The 13,646-nt window shown below is 37.2% G+C and overlaps 1 protein-coding gene and 1 pseudogene across 1 annotated transcript; both read right to left on the reverse strand.

The window, feature by feature from the left end:
* Positions 212-1,471, reverse strand: Gm5900 (predicted pseudogene 5900; annotated as a pseudogene).
* Positions 10,828-11,766, reverse strand: Olfr670 (olfactory receptor 670). Its single transcript, NM_207146.1, has one exon. The coding sequence runs from the start codon at positions 11,764-11,766 to the stop codon at positions 10,828-10,830; it is 939 nt and encodes a 312-aa protein (NP_997029.1).
* Between the last annotated feature and the right edge of the window lie 1,880 nt (positions 11,767-13,646).

Consider the following 13,646-nt stretch of genomic DNA (forward strand, 5'->3'; position numbering starts at 1 on the left):
GTGGAATACTTTTGTTGGTTTCTCCATCTATGGTAATTGAGAGTTTGGCTGGGTATAGTAGCCTGTGCTGGCATTTGTGTTCTCTTAGTGTCTGTATAACATCTGTCCAGGATCTTCTGGCTTTCATAGTCTCTGGTGAAAAGTCCAATGTAATTCTGATAGGCCTGCCTTTATATGTTACTTGACCTTTTTCCCTTACTGCTTTTTTTTTTACCTTTAAAAATACTATTTTATTTATACACATGTATAAAAAATGGCCATCCTGTCATTTTATATACATCCTGATAAGGAAACAGAACTCAGTAACATGCATTTCAATTGTACAAAGAACACAATGGTGGAAGCACGGTTACAGCAACGCGGAGAGACATCATAAGCAGTGATTGTGCTCTCAGTGAACAGCAGCACCCTGAAGAATCAAATCCATTAGTAACTCATCCTCACCGAGAACACAGAGGGTGCGTTAGTGATTGTACTTAATTGTTTTTACTAAGCCATTTCATCTTCCTCACAATGCAAAGAAATAAAATATAATCTGAAGAAAAATATGACCTCATTATTATTCTCAGTTAAAGGGTCTTCGGCTTATGGAGTGGAGCAGAGTTCAGCAGGTGTGCCTGCTGGCTCAAGGGCTTCACGGTCCCGGTCTGACCCTCTGCTCTGGACAGATACCACTCACTTTCAGGTGCCTGCACTAACTCCATGGGAGCTGCAATCGAATGACCATTTCTGTGGTGTTCTCAGATCTCACTAAGTAAGAAAAGATTTTATACACATAAATATAACAATTGATCTGTCTATAAATTATAGCGATAGGCTCTTCTTTAGTGTAATGTGGAAAAGCGGCCTTCTGAATACATAGCTACAAGTACTATTGTGGTCGGAAGGTTGCTGGCCTGGTCCAGGGTTGCTGCAGTGAGACCAAGGTGTGCATCAGAACCACTGCTGGATTAAGACACTTCCACAACTTTTATCAGTTCTTCAAATAATGGAGCTAGCTCCTTTTCTAGGCTGACAATTAGTCCTGTGTTGGCACTGCTGCTGGCTATGAAACTCACCACCAGAGGCAAACGATTGAACTGAACCACCTGGTAGGTGTTATAGTAGCAGATGATGCTTTTGTTTTTTGAAAGTCCGAGTTTGCTGCCTTGGTCTGTTGCGAGGGCAAACGTGGATAGGAAGCCAGGTCTCAGGGCGTGCTCTGGGGCACTGTCATTAGCCACTTTAATAACCGGCACCCCGTCTCTATCTGACACAACAATTGCATGGAGCCCTTCAACACTTGGCAACTTTTTGTACAGGAATCGCTTTAGATCATCCGCCATGATGAACCCCTTTTCCTCGCAGAATCGATCTCCACTCCTCTGCAGACGCACGCGCACTCCAGCCTGGGAAGACCTGCCCCGGTGTTCCCGCAGTTCAGTCGCCTCTCTGAAGCCGCCTGTCAAGTTGCTGTCACATTACTCGTGACCTCCGCGGGATCCAGGAAGCACTTGCTGCACCCTCCAGTACCGGGACTCCTCCCTTACTGCTTTTAATATTCTCTCTTTATTTAGTGCATTTGTTGTTCTGATCATTATGTGTCGGGAGGAATTTCTTTTCTGGTCCAGTCTATTTGGAGTTTGTAGGCTTCTTGTATGTTCATGGGCATCTCTTTCTTTAGGTTTGGGACGTTTTCTTCTATAATTTTGTTGAAGATATTTGCTGGCCCTTTAAGTTGAAAATCTTCATTCTCATCTACTCCTATTATCTGTAGGTTTGGTCTTCTCATTGTGTCCTGGATTTCCTGGATGTTTTGAGTTAGGATCTTTCTGCATTTTGTATTTTCTTTGATTGTTGTGCTGATGTTCTCTATGGAATCTTCTGCACCTGAGATTCTCTCTTCCATCTCTTGTATTCTGTTGCTGATGCTTGCATATATGGTTCCAGATTTCTTTCCTAGGTTTTCTATCTCCAGTGTTGCCTCACTTTGGGTTTTCTTTATTGTTTCTACTTCCCTTTTTAGGTCTTAGATGGTTTTATTCAATTCTATCACCTGTTTGGTCATGTTTTCTTGCAATTCTTTAAGGTATTTTTGGTGCTTTCCCTTTAAGGTCTTCTACCTGTTTAGCAGTGTTCTCCTGTATTTCTTTAGGTAAGTTATTAAAGTCCTTCTTGATGTCCTCTACCATCATCATGAGATATGCTTTTAAATCTGGGTCTAGTTTTTCGGGTGTGTTGGGGTGCCCAGGACTGGGTGGGGTGGGAGTGCTGGCTTCTGATGATGGAGAGTGGTCTTTGTTTCTGTTAGTAAGATTCTTACGTTTGCCTTTAGGCATCTGGTAATCTCTGGAGTTAGTTGTTGTAGTTGTCTCTGGTTAGAGCTTGTTCCTCAGGTGATTATGTTAGCCTGTATCAGTAGACCTAGGAGACTAGCTCTCGCCTGAGTTTCAGTGTTCAGAGTACTCTCTGCAGGCAAGCTATCCTCTTGCAGGGAAGGTGCCCAGATATCTGGTGTTCAAACCTGCCTCTGGCAGAAGTTGTGATCCACTCACAGAGGTCTTAAGATCCCATGGAGGGTCCTGTGGGTACTTTGTGGGTGTCCACAGACTCTTCACCCAAGGTAACCCAGTGCTGGTGTGGACAGGAAGGGACTTGTGCTCCTTTTCAGGCCGGGTTTTCTGCTTCCCTAATTAATGCAGTCTCAGGTCCAGTGAAATTGGATTGGAGCAGCAGCTGTGTTCCACACACCAGAGGTCTTAAGATCCCATGGAGGGTCCTGTGGGTACCTTGCGGGTGTCTGCAGACTCTGCGCCCAAGCTACCCTTGTGCTGGTGGGGACCAGAAGGGACTTGTGCCCCTTGAGACGTGTTTTCTACATGATGTAACTATTGGTAATTCGTCCAGGGTCTGGTGAGTTATCCCTCACCATAGGTATGTGACAATAACACTAGTAAAATGTTGGTCAGCAAAGAAAATGGAAAAGAAATGAAGAAAACAGTGAAAGCAACAAGAAGAAAAGCTGAGAAGGGACTTAGTGTAAGTGCAAAGGGAAAAAGCAGGGCACTAGGAGGGGAACATGATACAAATTCATTATATGCATAAATAAAAGCATAATGAGGAAATATATTGGTGTTCATAATTAATAACCGTTGGTAAAAGTACATAACTGTAAAAGTCCTCCCCCAAAAGATTCCACAAAGCCCTCCCAAAAAAGATTCCACTGAGTTCACAATTTACATGTCAAGGAAAAAAATAAAGCTACACTTCTAGACACCACATTGAACTTAACTCTTGTCCTCTACCTATTTAATTTATCCACTTATTACCTCATTGTTTTTATTTATAACTGGTTTGTGTTCATGTATAAATGTATGGATATAATGTGTGGGTGTGTGAGCAAATGTGTGTTTACATGGAGTGGTATTATTGTGGTGTGGAAAGTTTTGTAGGTCAGGAGCACAATTACATAAGTTGGTTCTCTCTTTCTACCATGTGGATCCCAGATGGTTTGTAGGGCTTGGCAACATAAATACATAGATATGTACATTAAAAAAAGGAAAATGGCACTAAGGAGGAAATAAGGCAAAAAGCCACCGAGGAAGACTCATGACATGAACTTCTTGTCTCTACTTCCATGCACATTCATGTGCACACATACACATGCATATGTATACACACACGATAACACAGTTTTAGACACAATTACTGTGATAGAGATGGAATGACATGAAATCAGCAGTAGATCGAAAACTGAGGAAGAAAATATTATTGAACCTGAATAGAGGCCATTAAAAGGAAACTTAGAGAGAAAGAGGCAGAAAGAACAAAATGAGCAGAACACCAGAAACGCTGCAACACGAACTCAATGGACCAATATCTATACAATTAAAGTTAGTGTAGGATGGTATGAAGGGACAAAATAAATACTTGAATAAACAATGCTTGAAAATTTATGAATCCGTTGAAAACTCTATGAATGCCCAGTATAAAAGTGATCAATGAATGTACAGCAAAAAAACATGGTGACTAATTGCTTGATGGCTGTGAGATGCTGAGCAGATTAAAAACATTAATAATATATTCTAAATCACCCACTGTAGTGATGTGAATATGCTTGTCCAAGTGTCTGGCACTATTAGGAGGTGTGACCCTTTTGGAGTAGGTCTGGCCTTGTTGGAGGAAGTGTGTCAGTCATTGTGGGGGGTGGACTTTGAGGCCCTCCTCCTAACCACATGGGAGCCAGTTCCAGAGGCCTTCAGATGGAGATATAGATGTCTCAGCTCTTCACTGTGCTGAGTGGAAGCTGCTGTGCTCCCACCTTTATGATAATGAACGGGACCTCTGTAGCTGTAAGCCAGCCCCCCCCACCAAGTGTTCTCCTTATTTTAAAAAAGTGGTTAATGCTCAATCAAAGATTATACACAGTAAAAGTATGCAGTGATTATTTGGTATAGGTGTACATTGTTAAAAGTCAATGGCATATCTATCAAAATTTATACTGTTCATTAATTTCTAAAATATACTCCTATCCTAAATGAAAGCTTTGTTATCTGATCATATATTCACATTTAATTTCTTCTCAGCTTGGGTAAACACATCTCTGATTTTGGCTTCGTGAGGTCAATATTCTTATCCTTTACATGTAAATGAGGTAATAATACTACAATTAACATGCTAAATCTGTATCAATGTTTGTCATCTCAGAATAATCTAACCAGTTCTGACTGATTCCATTTGTATAGACTGATACCCTACACATAGCCTCATCACTGTCTCTGAATCCCCTACTTCTCTTCTATCTATGTAGATAGATAGATAGATAGATAGATAGATAGATAGATAGATAGATGATAGATAGATAGATAGATAGATAGATAGATAGATAGATAGATAGATAGATGGTGTTCATGTGTGTGTGTGAGTGTGTGTGTGTGTGAGTGTGTGTGTGTGTGTGTGTGTGTGTGTGTGTGTGTATCATTCTCTTTTTACTAGTATAGCTCAGTAACATGTCTTGAAATGTAGACTGAGAATCACTCCAGCACTGAAATTTTTGTTCATTGTTTCTTTGGCTATCAAGGTTCTTCTGTGTTTCCATAAGAGTTATAGAATGTTTTGCTTCCTATTTCTGTGAAGAATGTCAAGTGACTATTGAATGAGGTTGCACTAAATCTGTAAATCACTTTTTATAGGATTTTTACAGGCTTGTGACAAGGACAAGCCTCAGCTTGGAGAGGGGTTTTGTAGAAGGTGTGTTTGGGACTGAGAAAAAGATCATCTAGAAGTCATAGCCTATGTTCTGTTAGAGACAGTTTTATGCACTGGATAGCTCAGCTCTCAGACTAAAGTCCAGTCTTTTATTTACATAACAATTCAACCATACACCCAAGGGTCCCTCTTAATTATCATACTAATAATAATATTTTTACTTTAACCCCTTGACTTCTAAGAAAAATTCACAAGCACATTTTTCTTAACATTGTAAATGAATTTAGAGATCTGCCTGCCTTTGTAATACCAGACAATAAGCTAGCTGGGTGGGATCCAGTTTTTGAGATCATTCTTCCCACCATGCCTGGGCCTAAATTCTCCCTGTTCCAGGCTGGCCTTGAACTGTGCCTGCCTGTGTATCTGCCTGCCTTTGTATCTTTCTGACAAGCTCTCTCATAGTGCAGCTGCCTCTGTTCATTTAGGTCCAGGAAGCCCCTCATACAATTCATATTGCATTTGTATATTATAGATAGTTCAGAAATCCTGCTTATATATATTTTTGAACTCGTGTTTTTAGAATTCTTTCCCACAGTCTTAAAGGCTTTCCTTAAAGTCTCAGCACTTACCATTTTTGCTAAGTATGTAGACACACTTTTGTCTCCCAGATTCATGTTGTCGCTAATTATCATGGAGTCATTAACTTTGACAGAGAGAACATACACCAATAGCATTCACAGGGAGAATATTTCCCCAAGGAGGAACATGAAGTTTTACACACACACACACACACACACACACACACACACACACACACACACTCACACACGCACAAGTCTGTCATGCTGTCCCTTCCATGACCATGTAGGACTTGGCAGGTCTGAAAAAAAAAACTCTCAAAAGAAGAAATAAAAATGGCTAATAAATACATTTTAAAGTGCTCAACATCCATAACAATTAGGAAAAGTCAAATTAAAATTATTTCTTTGAGATTTTATCTTACTCGGGTCATTATGGCCAAGGTTTAAACAATAATTAAATACACAACAAATGCTGGTGATGATGCAGAGAAAGGGAACCTTTATTTGCTTTTGGTGAAATTATAAACTGGTCCATTTGCTATAGCATGAAGAATTTCAAAACACCTAAAAGTAGATCTACCATGTAAATTAGCTATATCAGTTCTTGCTATAAACCCTAAGACTCTAACACACCCCCACTAATGCCTACCTTGTTGCCCACACTTCCTCTCAAATTCATTATTTCTTTCTCTTTAATTACAATTGTTTCACTCAAATGCACACATATCCATATATCATATATTAAATTTATTTAGTTTTGCTCATGTGTATATATGTTTAGGGATGACCATTTGAGATTGGATAATTTATCAGGGAACTTGTACTTAGAGAAAATTGATTCTCCCTTTCTCTACAGCCACATCTTTCATGTAGCTCTTAATTTGTTGTCAAATATCACCTGAGTAGGACTACTGTGCGGAAATAAAGGGGTTCATATACAAAACCCCAAATAACCCCCAGATTATCAGGAACAAAATTATCTAGAATTTCTTTTTAAAACAGAGTAATAATAATATGTGTTCATACCAAATAGTGTCTGAGGTGTTAGCTGGGCAAACAGGTGTTTCCCACTGGAATGCCTGACAAGATGGTATCCTGTATGATTGTTTCATTAAAATTAGCATTTATTAAATGAGAAATGTATTCTGATACTGAAGCATTAATTATCATTACAGTATCTGAACAAACCACCATACAAATGGGAGAAGAATCAGAAAACCAGACCACGTGATTTATAGCTCTAGTAGTCTATTCATTACAAAAGACATTTGCAGCAATTGTTTTTTTTTTTTTTTTTTTTTTTTTTTGCTCTAGAAATGGCCATACCATTGTTGAGAATAAGAAATGCCATCTATTTTTGGAGTAGCTATAGCTACCAAATGAATCTCAGTACTTCAAATGCTGACAATGAAAATAAGAACTCTGTGTTAAAATGATGGCTTTTGTCAAACTTCTGGAAAAGAATGTACATTGAAGTGGAAGTTTCATCAATTTTTTTGTCAAGGTTGAAGAATTAGCTTTGTAGTGGGAAACCTATTATTGTTGAGGGAAATTAATTTTGGTAAGATGATAAGATTATGAATACAGTCACTGATGTATTATGGCCTATAAATCAAATATGAAGTATTTGGAGCCCAGGAAAATGGGTAAGACTCTTCCAACTCTGAAAGCTGTGACTGTAGACCAGAAGTGGGAACTAAGTTTCTAGTTGCAGAACAGAGAGTTTAGGAATCAGGTCAAGACCAGACAGTGAGGCCTTTAAGTCTCTGATTTTTTTTTTATTTCTCAATTTTCTGTCTCATCCCCACTTCATGAAACTTCAATAACTCTCATAACCTATGGCGAAAATCAGCAACAACAACAAAAATAAACTCAAAACTTCCTAGCACTCACCACTTTGTTTCTATCTTTGATTGACTTAGTTTGCTCTGTATCTTACAATCTTTACCCTCCATCATTTTCATTTGAACTAGATAAGGTATTTGAGCCATATCAGAAAGCATCATTTATTACCATTCGAGTATAGTCTTTAGAAGAGTGAGATATTGACACTGGGATAGAAAACTAACAAGTGGGTAGAGGAGCCAACTATTCTATATGGTAACATTTGGTCTGTAACAAAAGTATCACACACTGTGCAGAGATGGACTTACAAAAGAAAAATGGTTTTTGACTCAACTGAGAAACTCATAAGGAAAATTGGTACTCATTTTAATACTGAATGTATAAATCAGTTCTGGGTGGAACATTAGCCCAAAGGTAAAGGTAAGATTACAAAGAACATTTCCATGGCATTGGTTTAGGAAAAACTTATTTAATAGGAAACCAAGAATGTTAATTCTCATAAAAAACACTTCACAGCTAGTAAAAATTTGAATTCCTTGAATTTACCATTAAATTAATGAAAAGATAATCTGTATAGATAGTGAAATTAAAACAAATCCCTGAGAAAAATAGCAATCCATAAAAATAGCTTTATAAATTTGTAAGACAGCTGACTGTATTCTAAAAATTAGACACAAAATTTAAAAGGTATCTTACTAACAAGGAAAGGCTAATGAGCAATAGACAGTGAATTCATATTAGTAATTAGGAGATTATGTATTACAACCACAGTGCATTATATTTGACTCAGTATAATGGTACCAAGCAAATGAACATCCATCCTCTGAGCTCCCAACAAAACTAATGATGTTTCTAAGGATGTATAGTAATTGTTATTATGATACACAATTGACAAACCTGTAATTAGGATGCAATATTAGAAAACTGGTACTTTCCATTTATGCTAAAATTATATTTATCACACATCGATCATGCTCTGGGGAGTTCTAAATTGAGTCTAAATATCTCTAAAGCAACATGTACAGAAGTATTAAAAACAATTTTATTCATAACAGTAAATATTAGATAAAAGTCAAATGTCTATCTAGATTGGATAATTTAATGTATTTATTTGATGTAATACAAGCAGTAAATTACTGGTATTTTAAATCATATGAATAAATCACACAAAGTTTTGTGTGAATATAAATATATCTCAGTATATATATATAATATATCTAATATAAAAGTTATAAGGTTATCTCAAATATTGGATAAAAATTATGTTGGGAGCAATTAATTGGTCAGAGTGTGAAGACTTATGCTGTAATGACAGTAGCTCAACATATTTTGGGCTGAGTTGTGATCAAAATTTCATATCTCTGTAAAGTATGCACATGTACATATGACTATTCTTTGTGAGATGCTATAAAATAGAAATCTCAAAAACTATTTGAGTCGTACCAAATTAGCATGTGGATGTTACTTTGTAGGTCCAAATCTAGGAACTCCATTAAAAAAATACTGTGTCATTCATCAGGTGTTTCCTGGTATCTAACTTGCAATCCCCAATAACTAGGTAGTAGTAGGCCCAGAACAGCCACAAAGTCACAAGTCTGGAGCTCCCTGGAGCATCTGCTCAGTTATATGAATGTAGGCAGAGGGCTGGGGAGTGTTGTGATTAGAAAGAGCTCTAAAAGAGAGAGAAACCAGGGAGGAAGTACATTAGGCCTGAGGATGTCTGGAAGTTCAAGTCACTAAAAGGAAACAGAACATTTCAAGAATGATATTTGAAAGTTCATTGTTTATGTGTTTATAAAAGTATATTAAACTATCTATACTGTGAGTATGTTGTCCTTAAGATTTGGAAAACAAAAATGTGCATTGCTAAGCAATTATTCTGTGAGTTAAAAGACATGATGAGGTATATACAAATCAGAATTGTGCAAAGTGAGTTTATTATTGTGGTACCTCTCAATTCACAAGAAGAAACACAGGTAGAAATGGTTGGGCATTATGAGATGTTTAATATAAGGTCAATGAATGGATAGCTAAATTGATGAATTTGAGAGTAACTGATTTAGGGAGATTTAAGTTGATTTTTTTATTTTTCTTTTGAGAATATTATTTACCTGTATGGGGATCCATCCATTCCTGACAACCTTAAGTTTTCTACTATATTGATGCTTCATGAATTTGTCATTCTTCTTTACCCTTCTGCTCTCCCTCTGTCATTTTTCCCACTCTCCCTCATTCTTGCTCTTTATCTCTCCCTTCCTTTGCCGTCTACATTTCTACATTTATGAATTTATCTATCAGTACTAAACACACACGCACACTCACAGACACACACACACACACACACACACACACACACACATGCACACTCTTCTACAGAGAGTGAACTAGTTATTTTGAGAATTAGTTAAAGTATGGGAAGATCTCATAGATGGAATAGGCACAGAAAATGAAAAGAAAACCCTTAGAAATGTTAAATACCTTGTTGGTTTTCTATTTTCATGATTGAGTGTGTGATATGTGATAAAATATCAATAAAATTATAGAATAAAAACAAGAAATTAAGAAATAATGAAAGAATATTAAAACTATTAAAAACTCATAATACGTAAGTATATAATGTATTCACATACATATGATACAGTCTATTTTGTGACATTATGTATATATAATATACATGTTATGCATATATGTATACATACACATTATGTATATATATGCATATAATATATACATGTAATATCAATAGAATGGGCTACATCCTGTTCACCACTCAGAGATAAACTAGAAAGTAATGAAACTCTGCAAATCAATTGTGTCAGTCCTTAGGAATTCCACACATTCTTCTGTAGTTAATTGAGTGTGTTTGCTTATATGCATTGTGCCACAGTATATGCATCTGTGGACATTAAAAGATAGCTTGTAGGAGTTGCTTCTTTTCTTCCTCGAAGCAGGTTCCTGTCATTGAACTCAGGTTATCATGCTTAGTGGCAAGTGTCTCTATCCTTTGACCCATTCTGTTGGTCAGTATGTCATACATTTCCATAGTGATTGTTTTTATATTCATCATACCATATGTTCTGTATTAGGTATGTAGTGAAATAAAAATACAATACTAATGTCACAAAGTTATTTTTTCTTGTTACAATATTCTGTAGTAGACAAATACAATCTTTTCTCCCCCAAAGGAAGATGCATCTCTCTGAAATGGCTTATGTCATGTTTTCTTCCAAAAGATGCTTAAAACCTGATCCCGAATCTGCTTAGTCCTCACCCCATAGATGACAGGATTCAGGGCTGGGGGAACAACAACATATAGATTAGCCAGGAGAATATGAATGTATGCAGGAACATTCCTGCCAAACCTATGTGTCATGAATGAGAAAAAAGCTGGAGTGAAGAAGGCCAGGATGACACAGATGTGGGAGCCACATGTGTTAAGTGCTTTGAGCCTGGCATCCCGGGATGGAAGGCAGAAGACCGCTCGTAGTATCCGCATATAGGAGATGGCAATTAGAAGCACATCGGCAAGCACCATTGATATAAGTATCAACCCAAATATCATGTTTACCTTTATGTTGGCACAGGCCAGACGAGCAATCCCCATGTGTTCACAGTAAGTGTGAGGAATTATATGGTGACCACAGAAAGGAAGCCTCAATATGAGAAATACCAGAGGAATGAGCAAAATGAAATTTACTCCAAACACCACCACCAGGATGAGTCCTATTGTTCTGTTGGTGAGAATCTGACTGTACCGCAGAGGATTGCAGATGGCAACATAGCGGTCAAAGGCCATGGCAACCAGCACTACAGTCTCCATTGCAGTGAATATGTGGATGAAGAACATCTGGGTCACACATCCCCCAAAGCTGATCTCCCGTAAATTAAACCAGAAGATGCCCAGCATCTTGGGAATTGTGGATGTGGATAGGCCTAGATCAATGGAGCCCAGCATTGCTAAGAAGTAAAACATGGGTTGATGAAGACTGTGTTCACTCTTGATCACAAACAAGATAATGATGTTCCCAACCAGGGCAATCAAATACACAAAGCAAAAAGGAAAACCAATCCACACATGCAACTTTTCAAGGCCTGGAACTCCCAGCAAGAGGAAAAAAGAGGGGTGGAATTCAGTTCCATTTGAACTGGACATTCCCTCTCTGTCCTTGAACTCTGAAAGAAAAAAATAACCCACAACCATTTGAAATGTGTATATACATGTATCGACCATATATGTTAACACATACACATGCACACAAACACACCTATTATGATAAAGGCCCTTTTTTAAAAAAGTGATATTTAAGTACATGAACATGATTGCTTAAATTATTAATTAACATTAAACATCTAAGACAAGGAATGACAATGATTTGCATTCTTGAAAGAATGTTTGTTTACACTGAGAATTAAACTCAGGGCTTGCATGTGCTAGTCAAATGCTCTACCACTGAGCTACTGGCCCAGGCTACATAAAGAAAGTGTTTCTGTGAACACTAGATAAGCTGCAGTTCCTCAGAACCAGTGTTCTACTCCTTTCCAGAAATATTGAAAACAAAACAAAACAAAGAAATATTGTGGCTGTTGCTAGCAATCAAATGCCATGAACAGTAAGACTTTATGGTGATATCACCACTTCAAATATTCAAGAATTAGCTCAGAAATCTTCATACAGTTCTCCACATGCCTCCAAAAGTAATCAATATTGTAACCTCTACCCTCATTGTTGATGTATATTTATTTAGTTTACAGTGTTGGGCATCTAACCCAGGATGTGATGCATGTGGGGTAGATAATTGAGCTTTAAATAAATGGAATAATACTTATGAAAAAAAGACAGGATTAAGGCAAAGATGAAAGTGGAAGAAAGAAAGAAAGAAAGAAAGAAAGAAAGAAAGAAAGAAAGAAAGGAAGGAAGGAAGGAAGGAAGGAAGGAAGGAAGAAAGAAAGAAAGAAAGAAAGAAAGAAAGAAAGAAAGAAAGAAAGAAAGAAAGAAAGAAAGAAAAGAAAGAAGGAAGGAAGGAAGGAAGGAAGGAAGGAAGGAAGGAAGGAAGGGAGAGAGAGAGGGGGGGGATGGAGGAAGGGAGGGAGGAAGGAAGGAAGAGACTTTTATAGACATGAAATATGGAATGAGAGTGATGGCAATCACTTTTGGAGAGAGGGATTTAGGACACTCAGCACCCTTCTCTTTGTGGGTCTCAGAATCAGGTTTATGAAGAAGAGTAAAAGAGATATATTTTTTCTTCTTTCTTGTGGAGCTGGAAAGATATGAGAGGTTTTTTCTTTTTTTTGTCTTTCTCTTCTTTTCCTTCTCTCTCTCATTTTCTCTTTCTCTTTATCTCTTGTTCTCTCTTTTTCTCTTTATTTCTCTTCTATTCTTTCTTTCATCCTTCCTTTCTTCTGTCCTTTCTTTTTTGTCCTTTATTTCATTTGCTCTTTCTTTCATCCTTTCTTTTTTCTCTTTTGATAAGCCTCAGTTTTAAATATACAGGTAAAGGAAATATGTATATTTGCAAGGAATTTTTCAAACTATACAAATGTCTATAGATATTTAACTCTTTTAAAAATCTACTTTGACCTTTTTTTTCTCTCAAAGAAGACACAATATTGGGTGGATAGGTAATGCATGGTGTTTCTAAGAAGAGCTGGAGTAGGGTCCAAATGATCAGAATGCATTTTATGAAATTATTAAAGAACTAATAAAAATCTATATTGACATAAAACAATGATCCTTATATTAAAACTTTGTTTAATATATGTTTTTAGATAATTTGAAATGGAGAAGAAACAGCATAAAAGACATTGCCCCTGCTTTAACATCTCTAACATTCAAACATCTACAGTGTCTGTGCTACATAGTCTGAAACATTCCTGTTTCACACAGGTTCAACAGCATCTCAGACGTGTAATTTATCTCTGTCTGTCACATTTCATCTCTGTTGTTTCAGTACCTTACTCCAGAGCCTAGACCTCATCAGCAGTTGCTGCCTTGGCCATGATCTGTGACCTGTGGCCTTTCAAGGCAGACAGAGA

This window comes from Mus musculus, chromosome 7 (assembly GCF_000001635.26).
Source record: "Mus musculus strain C57BL/6J chromosome 7, GRCm38.p6 C57BL/6J".
NCBI lineage: Eukaryota > Metazoa > Chordata > Mammalia > Rodentia > Muridae > Mus > Mus musculus.

Bases quoted from the DNA above. Each gene is read 5' to 3' on its own strand.
- Olfr670 (NM_207146.1), bottom strand. From the start codon at position 11,766: ATGTCCAGTTCAAATGGAACTGAATTCCACCCCTCTTTTTTCCTCTTG.